The 12936-nt window shown below is 43.7% G+C and overlaps 1 protein-coding gene across 3 annotated transcripts; it reads left to right on the top strand.

The window, feature by feature from the left end:
* Nucleotides 1-4533: 4533 nt before the first annotated feature.
* Nucleotides 4534-11810, top strand: LOC127527022 (syncytin-2-like). 3 transcript variants are annotated; one of them, XM_051924461.1, is made up of 2 exons: nt 4534-4581; nt 9877-11810. In XM_051924461.1, exon 2 carries the CDS (start codon nt 10421-10423, stop codon nt 11492-11494), a length of 1074 nt encoding a protein of 357 aa, XP_051780421.1. In that variant the 5' UTR covers nt 4534-4581; nt 9877-10420; the 3' UTR covers nt 11495-11810. The 3 variants fall into 3 exon arrangements, with proteins under 3 accessions (XP_051780421.1, XP_051780423.1, XP_051780422.1); XM_051924463.1 differs by lacking the exon at nt 4534-4581 and adding an exon at nt 4589-4902; XM_051924462.1 differs by lacking the exon at nt 4534-4581 and adding an exon at nt 7933-9031.
* Nucleotides 11811-12936: the final 1126 nt, after the last annotated feature.

Raw genomic sequence — 12936 nt, 5'->3', positions numbered from 1 at the left:
AGATCTGAAAGCAAAAGTTTCAAATGCCAAAAGAGATTATGGCCACCTTTCATCAACTCACATTGCCTATTGCTGCAGTGTCAAGACGATGACTGGAGGGTCTGGTTTGATTTTAACGTAATGGAACAGGTTTGTTTGGCTGACGAAGAGTTTCCAGGGGCAGAATGGGCATGTGGCAGCAGGAGTGCAATTTGAGAGACGTACTCACACTTATGACCCATGACCCCTTCTATTGTAAACATGTAATCCAAGGGCACTGAGTTGGTGAGGGGTCTTAGATGACTGCCAGGAGACACAGCGGAGTGCAGCAGCAGAAGGTGACACCAATGAGCCCCTTGTGCCCCTTTGAAATGAAAGGTGGCCCAGATGTGGCTGACACCTGAATCCTTTAAAGAGACAACAAAGCTGGAGGGACACTGTAGGGCCATTAAAGGGGGGGGCTCACATGTGGATGGTAAAAAAAAAAAAGCTACAGAATACAGTAAAGCAGTCTGGACACAAACACAGCGGCTAAGCCACCGAAGGGGGCACACGTAACGTAAATGTTGGGATTTGGGAGTCTTCATCAGTAGCAGGACAATTGTACAATGCATGTACAGTGAACTCAGAAAGTATTCAGGCCCTCTCACTTTCTTCACGGTTCACTGTGCTGTAGATTTAATTTGAAATACATAAAATTTCCCATTTTTTGCAGAACAATCTATACCAGGGGTGGGCAAAGTCAGTCCTGGAGGGCCGCAGTGGCTGCAGGTTTTTGTTCCAACCAAGTTGCTTAATTAGAAAATGATCCTTGCAAATAATTTACTTTAATTGCTTAGTTAGTGCTTGTGAACGGTGCTATATAGCGCCCGACCCGGCACAGACTCAGACAGAGGCATGTACTTAAATAAAGCACACTCCTTTATTTTTCTTCAGCCGTGGGGCACGCCTTCCCCGTGTCCCACAGGCCCAACACAGTCCCACAAGCACTTCTATAGCACACAAACCACACTTCTTCTCTTCCTTTCTTTACCACCACTCCTCCTCAGGCTTAGTCCTCCTCCTCCCGACTCTGGCTCTCGAGTGATGGTGGCTGGCCCTTTTTACACCCCACCCAGAAGTGTTCCAGGTGCTTGGCCACCTGGTCCTCATTGCCCTTCCGGGTGGGGCTGAAGATATGACCAGCCAGGCTGCTGACTCCATGCAGCTCCCCCTGGCGGCCATCCGAGCCCCTAACCAGGCTGTGGAGGACTCCATCTCCCATGGAGCCATGCGCCGGGTTGGGGAATCATTGGCTGCCAGGGAGGCTGCCACCAAGCGTCCCAGGGGAGGTATTGAGGTGACCATGGCTGCTCCCCCAGAACAGATGCAGTAGGGGCGTCCCTGCCGGGCATTACATGCTTTAAATCTGCCATCTCATGTCATTCTCATATCCTGGATTTCTTTCCTTTCTAAAGATTTTAACTAAATGATCTGTGGCCTTAAATGAATGAGTAATTCTCAGTCTTTCACTTTTTTCTTCACTTTCCTTCCAAGCATTTAATGAAACCAATTAGGGCCTGATAAATACACACAGGTGTAAATGTAAACAAGCTAAATGGGGACCTGCTGGTTTCTTTTGCCATTTGCATCTTATTGCTAATAAGGAACAATTAAAAACTGAGGATACAGCTGTTTGAGACTTAAATAAGCAATAAGGGTTCAAAATCTTAACAAGCGAGATAACTAAGATAAAGCAGAAGATGTTTCTAGAGCAATAAGTGCTTCTTATTAAGCAATTGTGTTGGAACAAAAACCTGCAGGCACTGCGGCCCTCCAGGATCGACTTTGCCCACCCCTGATCTATACTCAGTAGTCTATAATGACAAATTGGAAGCCTGTGTTCAGAAAGGTTTTCACATTTATTAGGAATCAACAACTGAACAAAAACAAAACCTTAATTCAGAAGCCCCTATGGCTCACTTCAAAGTAGCCAGGATGCCAATGGCTACCTGCAGGCTTGAGTTTACAAAGGCCTGTGAAAAGGCAGCTGCCTTTGACACTCTGAACGCAAGCTACAAATTAATTTGCATGTCACTGAGCCTCTCAACATTCGAGAGAAGTCGTATCTCAGTATCCAGTCACTACAGATGCAGACAGCTTGCTGGCGAGATTTGCTGCCGCGTATCAGTTGCCTGCTAAAGTGCTGCCATCTAATAGGTAACCATAGAAACTTTTAAAATATCAAAAAATAGTGTTAAAAATGGACAGTCAATAGGTATGTTATCGTGATATAAGTACAAAGATGGTAATGTTTTGAAATAGCTCAAAGATTATGTTAAGTTGTGGTCATATAGTATATAAAGCCAGAAGAAGGACGCAACAGCAATGATTCCAGGGTGGCCCTGCCTCCTGGGGCTCCACCGACAAACAACAAGGATGGACATCACCTTAAAGAGACAGCACATAATAAACAAAATGAACAGAAATAACACAAAATCAAAAAAAATCAAAGTTCAAAATGAACAAAAACTGAAAGTAAGCCAGGGGTAAAAAAAAAACACAAAATTGTCTGTCTCACTGCCTTGTTGCCTGAACGTATCCTACTATCCTCAACGTAGAAGTGATCGGTCAAGCAGTTTTTCACAGTCTTCACCATCCTGTGCTCAACTTTCTCCGAGGGTCCCATGCCCACTAAGTGCTTTGTGATTGGCGGTTCTCTGCACGGTTCACCCTGGCTTGATTGAAAGGCGAAGGGTCTGAAGTGTTTGATCCACCACAACAGTCTGCCTGACAGCATTTGAATAGTCATTTATTGGGCTGTTTAAAGTGCTGTATTCCCCTGATGATGAGCCGAGTGATAAGAGAACGTCCACACTGAGGCCTACGAGAAGAGCCAAACCTGATTTTACCGCTCGCATGTGGTCTGTGCAGGGAGGATCACGGACAGAATATTTTAACTGTCTTCAGGAAAACAGGCCTGTCTTATCTGCTTTCACTTCTCCCTCTTCTTCTCCTCCCCAGTGATGGATAAGAATTTCTGCCCACTTAACTGTCCCTGCTCTGCCTCACCTCAATTGCCTTCTTTGACTTCCTCCACACTTCTCATTCTGCGACTGTCAGAAAGGCCAGGCTTTTTATCTGCTCAGCTCGATTTATTCTTACATAGCACTCTTCACTGAATACGAGCTCGGGAAGTCTTCACACATTGACAAATCGAAAACTAATGGAAAAGTACGCAACCAAGCAACAGTTATATGCAGTATATACACTCATGGCCAAAAGTTTTGAGAATGACACAAGTGTTGGTTTTCACAAAGTTTGCTGCTTCATTGTTTTTAGATCTTTTTGTCAGATGTTTCTATGATACACTGAAGTAGAATTACAAGTATTTCTTAAGTTTCAAAAGCTTCTATTACATTAATTTTATGGCAATTTGCAGTGTTGGTTCTTCTTGCAATTCACCCTGGCAGGCTGTCAATCAACTTCAGGGCCCAATCCTGACTGATGGCAGCCCATCCTTGCAGAATCAAGCTTAAAGTTTGTCAGAACTGGTGGGTTTTTGTTTGTCCACCCGTCTCTTGAGGATTGACCACAAGTTCTCAATGGGGAGTTTCTTGGACATAAAATTTCAATATTTTGTTCCCCAAGTCACTTAGTTCACACTTTTGCCTTGTGGCCCGGTGCTCCATCATGCTGGATTGTTCATTGTTGGTCACCAAACTGTTCTTGGATGGTTGGGAGAAGTTGCCCTCAGAAGAGGTTTTCATCCCATTCTTTATTCATGGCCCAGGATCAGGGGGCACCCCCAGTGCAGAGCTTGCTCAGGAATGGCAGCAGGCAGGTGGGAGTCCATCTGCACGCACAGTGAGGTGAAGACTTTTGTAGGATGGCCTGGTGTCATGAAGGGTGGCAATGAAGCCAAGAATAACATCAGGGACAGACTGATATTCTGGAAGAGGTACAGGGAAGGGCCTGCTGAGGACTGCTGGGGTCAAGTCATCTTCTCCAATGAATCCCCTTTCTGATTGTTTGGTACATTCAGAGTAGAAAAAGATGAGCGGTGCTACCATCAGGCCTGTGTCATGCCAACAGTAAAGCATCCTGAGACCATTCATGTGTGGGGTTGCTTCTCAGCCATGGCAGTGGGGTCACTCACAATTTTGCCCAAGAACACAGCCATGAATAAAGAATGGGACCAAAACATCCTCTGAGAGCAACTTCTCCCAACCATCCAAAAACAGTTTGGTGACCAACAATGCCTTTTCCAGAGTGATGGAGCAGCGGGTGTGGAAACAAAAAAAGATGTAATTGAACAAAATGTATGTGTGTATAGAAAATAGGACAGAGTGATGAAACTTGTTTGTGTTTGGCGTGCGTGACAAAAAGCATGTATACTTTCTGGAAGTTTCTTTTGATGATGTGTGTGACAAGAAAATATACCTTTAGGGTAATGACTTTACAAAAACTGGAAAAGTACAATGAGTCAGGATGCTATTTTTTGCTTACATGGTCAACGATCAGGAGATTAGAAAGGTATAAAAGAACAAGGACATCTGCGCTCGAGGCAGATGAAGTGCGGTGTCCTAGGACTGTGTTTCTCTGACATTTTACCCTTGCTTGGTATGTATTAATAAAAGGTTTTGACTAATTTTAATTTTCTTCTCTGTCTTCAGTCACAAAAATCGTCCACAGTTTTGGCGCCCAAACGTGGGGCAAGAGACGGCCGGTCGACTCCTCCAGCGAGACCATTTCAGTGATCCGTCTTACCAGCGGACTGCCGTTAACTTGAGATATCCGGCAGCAGAGCATGCAGCTCCGGCAAAAGTTAGGACTGCCCTGTCCTGAAACAGTTCTTGCGTGAGGAGCCCCTGGTCTCCTCTTTGCTACATCCACGGTGACTGAACGGATTTCCAGACAGAGCTTGCACATTTCCAGGCTGGGGTAAGCACCGGGGGATTTCCGAATATTTTTTATTTTCTAAATAACGGGAGGGCGAGTTTCCTGTTGACCGTCTAGTCATACTCATATCTCAACGGGTTGCTTAAGGTGATGGAGACTTGACCCAAGCAGTTTGACGCATACGAAAGGTCTGACGAAAGGATACTGGCCTCACCCATATCCTAGACTCGGCTGGACGTATTGATGTAGTATTCTGCTGAACCGAATCGGACACGAAGTCACCTGAGCTGGAACCCGGGGATGTGAGCGGACAGGCTAACGGGACGAGTAACGGGGTGGTATGGAAATATAAACCGAAAAGAGCACAGATTACAGGATTGCTGTTAGGACGAAATAAATAAATCTACATACAGAATAAGCAACAAAACCGTGTTCTCCTGGGAACTGGGACAGGACCGATAGTTAGGTGTCTCCCCTTGGGACTAAGAAGGGAACAGTTTAGGTTTAGTGAGTGGCACACTTAATGCCTTGCTGATTCATACGTACAAGGGATTAGACAAATCAGTATATAGTTGGAAAATTAAATACAGAACCCGGGAGAGCAAGGGGACATAATGGGAATTTATAACAGTAAGCCTGTTAATCGCCGCACAGGGGGATCAAAATCATTAGTGCTGGAAGGATTATTTTCGGAGGATCAACAGACGCCCCGTAAAAATGGGTCTCCTAGAAAATTTATAGAAAAGAAAACAGGTTTAGATTTATCCTATTATTTTTTTCCCCTCCTCAGAACCGACCTCAGACACCTCTATTATCCCCTCCTCTATTCCCCATTCCGACTGTCCCCCCCTGCACTACAACTAGCAGAAGTTTCCCCTGATGATTCCCCAGGCACAGACTCACCCTGTACTAGACAAACCCCCCATCTCCAAATGCACTCGAAGTCAAACCTCCACTCACAAACCAGCTCCAACTTTTTTCTCCTCTAATCCTTCACTTACTTGCCCTTTAATAGAAGTTCCCAATCCCCATTATAACCCTGCCCATCCAGCTGGACCCCAAAATCCCACAACAGTTATGATAAATCGGAATTGGGACATCCAAGAACTAAAAGATGTCGTGAATGCACTTCCAGATCCAAAGGAAGTAGGAGGACTAAAATTTGTTGAACAACTTGATCAATTAGATAGCATGTATAAGCCTAATGCTGCTGAATGGACCCAGGTACTTCGTCGAAAGTTTGGGACCACATGGGCCACTGTTAGCAGGGGTGTCCGCAATGACATTCCATGGGTATGGAACCCAGCTTTAACTCGAGGACAGGGGATAGGTGGAGAAGGCGAATTTAACTCACAATGGGAGGCGTTGAGACAAAATATTGCAGAAACATATAAAAAAGGAACGGACTGGTCCCTTATTTCTGCTGCAAAACAAAAGAGAGACGAAACAGTTGATGAATGGGCACATAGGATTCAAGACCTTATGGCTAATCACTCGGGCTTGGGAAATGCTGATGACCGCACCCGAGCTGCAGTTCCACCTTTTGTTTCCGGCTTGCGCCTTGATATACAAAACAAAGTCCGCACTTCCTGTATTGAGTGGGAAAGTGCCACGTTTGATGAAGTCAAACGACATGCTGAACATGCCGAATCGGACTCTCATGCCAAATTATTGGTAGCACAGATGAACTATTATACCAGGAATGCTCCTGACCAAGGTCGAGGATATGGCTTTAGAGGAAGGGGACGAGGACGAGGAAGAGGACGAGGTGGTTTTAGAGCTCCTCCTGTTGACCACACTAAGAATCCTTTTATTCCCTCTCCCTTTAATCCCAATGTTAATTCCTACTCTTGTTACGCCTGTGGTGAAACTGGACATTTTCGTCGGGAGTGCCCTCACAGACAGCAACAGCCCCCACCTCCCCTTATTCCACCTGTTTCCTCTGACACCCCTGACTAACAATACTGGCCATAGGAAAACACTGGGACCTCCAGCCACTCTTTTCAACTACCTTTGCTCACCCATAATTCAGAGACTGATCCTTTACTGACATTGTTCGTTGATGGCACTAAGACTGTTTTCTTAATCGATACTGGTGCCACTCGCTTGCTGGCAAAGGTCCCTACCTCGAACAAAACTGTTACTGTGCTTACTGCTTCTGGACAACCTCATCTTCTTCAAGTATCAAAACCTCTTCAAGTCCAGTCACGTCCTGGCGGACATACCTTACTGCATCGTTTTCTTTTGAATCAGCTTTGTTTTTTCTGTTCAACCCCCAAGTTGTTGTGTCAAATTACCCCTTATCCCAAACCCTCTTTTGCAGCATGGACTTTAGATATTTCCCCACACACCATTCTCCTCAAAGCCCTACATTCTTTTTCCCCTTGTCTTTTTCCCAATTTACAGGCCCCTGACATTTTACACTGTACTGCCCAATACTTCCCTATAGAAGTAGACACCACCTGGCTAGAATCTTTCCTTACTTCTGGTACTTGCCCCGAAACCCTTCACATCTACTGTGTTTTTATTTCATCCACAAAGGCAGCTGCTTCTGTTCATCTTACATGCTCACAGCACATATATTATCTTGGCGGCATAGTGCCTCATTTTTCCTTAGCTAAATCACACACTGTTAATGGGAGAAAATAGGGCCATGGGTGGAAAAATGCCTTGAAAGAACAGACTGGTTACAAGTTACTCCAGGTATTTTTGATACTCCTGACCATTTAATAACTAAAGTAGTGTTTCAAAGGATAGCCCACTGTGAGCCTCTGGTGATCCACCCGAAGTCCTCCTTCCGCCCGCACCGTGCCCAATATCCTTTGTCTCCCGAAGCAGAGGCTGGCATCTCCGCCGTACATCCCGATCTCGTCAAACGCGGTACCGCCGATGGACATGGACCGTCATGCCTCAGGGATACAGAGAAGCCCTTTTGTGTTTATGGTTAAGCTCTTGCCCAAAAAAAAAAAAATTTAGAAGGCTTTTGGCCGGACGGGATACAGTATGTAGATAGAAGGCTTTTGGCCGGACGGGATACAGTAGCGCTACAGAAGAAAAAAAAAAAGAAAAATTGTACAATGAATACCCAGAAATTGTTGCTGTTTTTGGGGGACAATGGCCATAAAGTTTCTAAAAGTTAAGCTGCAGCTAATCAAAACAACTGTAAAATCGCATTACAGCCACTGCAGACAGTGGGTTCTAAATTTTACTGAAAGAGCACAGCCGTTGCAACAACTGGCTGAGAAGGCTCTGTAACCTCAAAACTACTCTTTTATCTGCGCCCGCGCTAGGTTTGCCTGATCATTCTCGTCCATTCACTTTGTTCGTGGACGAAAAGCAGGGATTTATGAATTCAGTACTGACGCAACAACATGGAGATAAACAAAGACCGGTGACTTATTTTTTCTAAAACAAAACTGGATCCAGTGGCCGCAGCATTTCCTCCGTGTCTTCGTGCTGTGGCTGCAACAACAGAAGCTGTATTAGCAAGCACGGATGTAGTTCTCATGAAATTTCTTCTGTCCTTTTCTTTTTTCTTGTGAGTTAATATTCTCTGTGACTGTAGCCTTTTTTCTGGGAATGCGGTTTTGCTGTGGTATCGTACCGTGTGGTTTCTCGATAGTTGGATTTGTCCTTGTTGTCGTAATTGGATCGCCACGGAAGTTTTTCTTCCTTGATTGTCGCTGACTCAGTTCGCCAACGAAGTCTCCTTGATCTGGAAACCGGCGCCGTTTAGCTGAGCAGGATTGTGTTAACACCAGCTAACATCATGAGAGGCTGTTTTATGTTTGTTTGTCCTGAAGAGTTGAACTTGCTTTTCTTCAGAGTCCATTCGTTTCTGTTTCCTTTGCTGCATTGTTTCCAAATATAGTGTAAATATAGAATAATACTGGGGTGAAGTGTGTTGAAAATGCTTTGGGTGATTTTGTATGTTATAGAGTGTATTAAAAGGGATCCCTATGAGTATCAGAATGTACTCTGTACTTTGTCAAATGCTACAATTGAAAAATGGAGCGCCCTCAACCAGTTACGCAGTGGTCCAAGGGGACCGCCTGCTGGAAGCAAATCAAATTTCATAAAGCTAAGTGCACAAAACAGCTGAACTCGTAGCACTCACTTAAGCATGTCAGCTGTCCGAAGGGAAGATCGTAACAATTTATACAGATTCCAGGTATGCTTTTGGAGTCTGCCATGATCATGGAACACTATGGAAACTAAGGGAATTTAAGACCAGTCCTGGAGAGCTCTAACTAAAAAACTGAAAAAGATAATTATCGATTTGTGTAATTGGTTTAGCGCAAATGAATTGTCTCCACTTTTGTTTAAGGCTTGTAAATATACAAAAGTATTTTTCCTTTTAAACCCTGATCAAGTTTGAAGGGAAAATGCTCTTTTAATAATATTACATGAGAAGGGAGACAAGTTTTTTGGCGATAAGCGGAATGTGTCTAATTGTGATATGAATGTGTGTGTCTAATTGTGATATGAATGGAAGTTGTGTATTTTAGGTACTATAAAGGAAGAGCATGGTGACGCAGTGGTCAGCACACTTGATACGAATAAAGGTTCAAGCACGTATGTTTTCCTTGTTAATAATAAGCATGAAGGAAAAGACGCGTTTAAATATATTGCATAGATAACCTTTAAGCACAAATTAAGACCAGTACTGGCAAACCCATCCAACATCAGAAATTGATCGAATCCCTTTAGAAGTTATAACCAAACCATCGGAGCTAGCGATTGTTGGGTGTCAAGCTCACACGGGAAAACAGGATCCTGCTAGCAAAGGGAATGATTTAGCTGACCACTTTGCTAAAGAGGCTGCATATAATAACACACCAATTTCTTTATTCCAACAGAGAAATGACCAGGACCCTGATAATTAAATTATTTCTTTACAGAATGCAGCCACGGATATCGAAAGGAGAAAATGGTCCAAAGAAGGGTCCCTCTCTGATGGAGTCTGGACTCATAAACACACTAACAAACCTTTTCTCCCAATGATTTTCTCTCTAGTCTTGCAGGTTTGCGAACCTCGTTGAAGGAAATCCACCAGCAGGTTGATCAAGCCTGGAGGACCAGCCCCCTTTCCAAGGATTTACCAATTCGTTTGGGCACCTGGATCCTGGTTCGAGATACTCGGAGGAAACACTGGCATCAGCCTAGGTGGAGAGGACCATTCCAAATTCTTCTATCCACACCACACGCCGTGAAAGTTGAGGGACTGCCTGCCTGGATTCACGCCTCACATTGCAAGAGATGGCACCCTTGATTGCTGTGCTACTATGTTTTTCTTTTCCCTTGTCTACTGCCCTGGTCACCTTGACTTTCCCGTTGGGAATCACCACATCAGTGCAGTTTGATTTCTGCTCTATTATCAACTGTGGGACTGGTCGACAAGCCCAGTGGACCGGATCTGACAAATACGTGTGTATGAGGGGAAGTGACTGCGACAACTGGCAATGGGTTTTTGCTAACACTGGAACTGAGGACTGGGGTTATCAACCTTTTGAGGCCCAAAAATACGGTTTGAAAAATCGGTTTTCTATCATAAAAGGACATGCCTCTCATTGTATGTGCTGACAACCATTGTAACTCAGGTATTTATGTATTAGGGGTATATGTATCTGGAACAGACCCTTTAGGGAGATTTCTAATTAAGATTGACAATCCTGTTACTAACACCCCTCATTCTCTGGCACACACACCCATCTCCCCAACTTTTGGTTCAGATTTTTCTCCTGTTAGGATTATGAATATTTCTACCCTTTCATCCACTTTTTCATTTGTCACCTTTCCCCCTAATTGGTCTGGTACCTGTGCTCCAATCCAATTAGTTATGCCTTTTAGACTTCTATGCCTTTTAGACTTCTATCCTTACCTCCCTCTCACTCCCCATATTATTCCACACCTCCTTTTTTATTTCCGACATACCCGCTCCCTTTTCCATACGCCTACTGATATCTCCTTACATGGCCCTGGAGTATACATAGATGCTATTGGAGTCCCTAGGGGTGTCCCAGACAGATTTAAAGCTAGGAATCAAGTCGCAGCCGGTTTTGAATCTATCATACCCCAAATTACTATTAATAAGAATGTAGACTGGATTAATTATAACCAACAACGTTTCCTTAACTTCACCAAAGACGCTATTGAAGGTATACATGAACAGCTTGATCGTACTTCTCTGATGACTTGGCAAAATCGTCTAGCCTTGGACATGTTACTTGCCGAAAAGGGAGGTGTTTGTGCTATGTTTGGTGATGCTTGTTGTACATATATTCCAAATAATACCGCGCCAGATGGATCAATAACTCGTGCATTGGCAGGCCTCACTGCTCTCTCTAAAGAACTTTCCACTAATTCTGGCATTACAAATCCCTGGGATCAGTGGTTTGCATCCTCCTTTGGGTCCTGGGGACAATGGATAAGATCTGTTTTCATTTCTTTGGTTGTGACATTTTGTCTCCTCCTCCTGGTTGGTTGTTGTATTATCCCTTTGTTTCGCTATATAATATCTAAGTACTTTACCGCCTCTATGGAAAGGGCATATGTGCTACATGATGAGCGCATGTCTCGTATAGCTTCTTCCATTTTCTCTCCCCTTTCCCTTTCATCAACCATTTCAAAATAGAATTTATAGGCCCACATCATTTTTGTTCAAAAAGGGAGGAGTGTGGAAACAAAAAAAGATGTAATTGAACAAAATGTATGTGTGTATAGAAAATAGGACAGAGTGATGAAACTTGTTTGTGTTTGGCGTGCGTGACAAAAAGCATGTATACTTTCTGGAAGTTTCTTTTGATGATGTGTGTGACAAGAAAATATACCTTTAGGGTAATGACTTTACAAAAACTGGAAAAGTACAATGAGTCAGGATGCTATTTTTTGCTTACATGGTCAACGATCAGGAGATTAGAAAGGTATAAAAGAACAAGGACATCTGCGCTCGAGGCAGATGAAGTGCGGTGTCCTAGGACTGTGTTTCTCTGACATTTTACCCTTGCTTGGTATGTATTAATAAAAGGTTTTGACTAATTTTAATTTTCTTCTCTGTCTTCAGTCACAAAAATCGTCCACACGGGCCATAAGGCAAAGTGATAACTAAGTGACTTGGGGAACAAAATATCGGAATGTTGGGTCCATGGCCAGGAAACTTGTGGTCAATTCTCAAGAGGCAGGTGGACAAACAAAAACCTACAAATTCTGATTCTGCAAGAATGGTCTGCCATCAGTCAGGATTAGGCCCAGAAGTTGATTGACAGCCTGCCAGGGCGAATTGCAGAGGTCTGGAAAAAGAAAGAAGGGCCGACACTACAAATATTGACTCTGCGCATAAACTTAATGTAATTGTCAATAAAAGCCTTTGAAACTTATGAAATGCTTGTAATTCTACTTCAGCATACCATAGAAACATCTGACAAAACGATCTATAAACACTAAAACAGCAAACTCTGTGAAAACCAAAGTCACATCAGCTCAATGTCCACAGATGGAAAAATGAAGTTTTCAAAGAAGAGAACACCAGACCTACTGTGAAACATGGAGGAGGCTCGTGATGTTTGGGGGCTGCTTGTCTGTGTCTGGCATGGGGTGCTTCGAGCCTGTGCAGGGAACAATGAAATGTCAAGACTATGAAGACATTCTGGAGTAAAATGTTTTGCCCGGTGTCAGGAAGCCCTGTCTCTGTCACAAGTCTTGAATCCTACAACAGGATAAGGAGCCAAACACGCACACAGCAGAAACAGCCTAAGAATGGCTACGAACTAAACACTGGACTCTTCCGAAGTGGTCTTCTAAGAGCCCTATTTTGAATCCCATCAAACATCTTCCTCAGACTCCTCAAATTAGAATCCGTTGGACCAGATCAGGTTCGAATGATTGGAACATCTTTAGAGAAGCTTTATCTGACCCTGACTTATTTAAACCTCAGACCTTTTTTTGTTGTTGGAATGCATTTTATCACTGTGTCAAAATCGAAGTGAGATCTCGGATGCCTTCAGAAAGAAGGTTCTAGATGCCTAGGAGTCTGAGATAGGATTTCAAAAGATCTCTAAACCATTTTACTGTACAAGT

Source organism: Erpetoichthys calabaricus, chromosome 3 (genome assembly GCF_900747795.2).
Source record: "Erpetoichthys calabaricus chromosome 3, fErpCal1.3, whole genome shotgun sequence".
Classification (NCBI taxonomy): domain Eukaryota; kingdom Metazoa; phylum Chordata; class Cladistia; order Polypteriformes; family Polypteridae; genus Erpetoichthys; species Erpetoichthys calabaricus.
This window is presented reverse-complemented; position numbering and strand designations above follow the sequence as displayed.

Coding starts and splice junctions, on each gene's coding strand:
- LOC127527022 (XM_051924461.1), top strand. CDS start 10,421: ATGCCTCTCATTGTATGTGCTGACAACCATTGTAACTCAGGTATTTAT.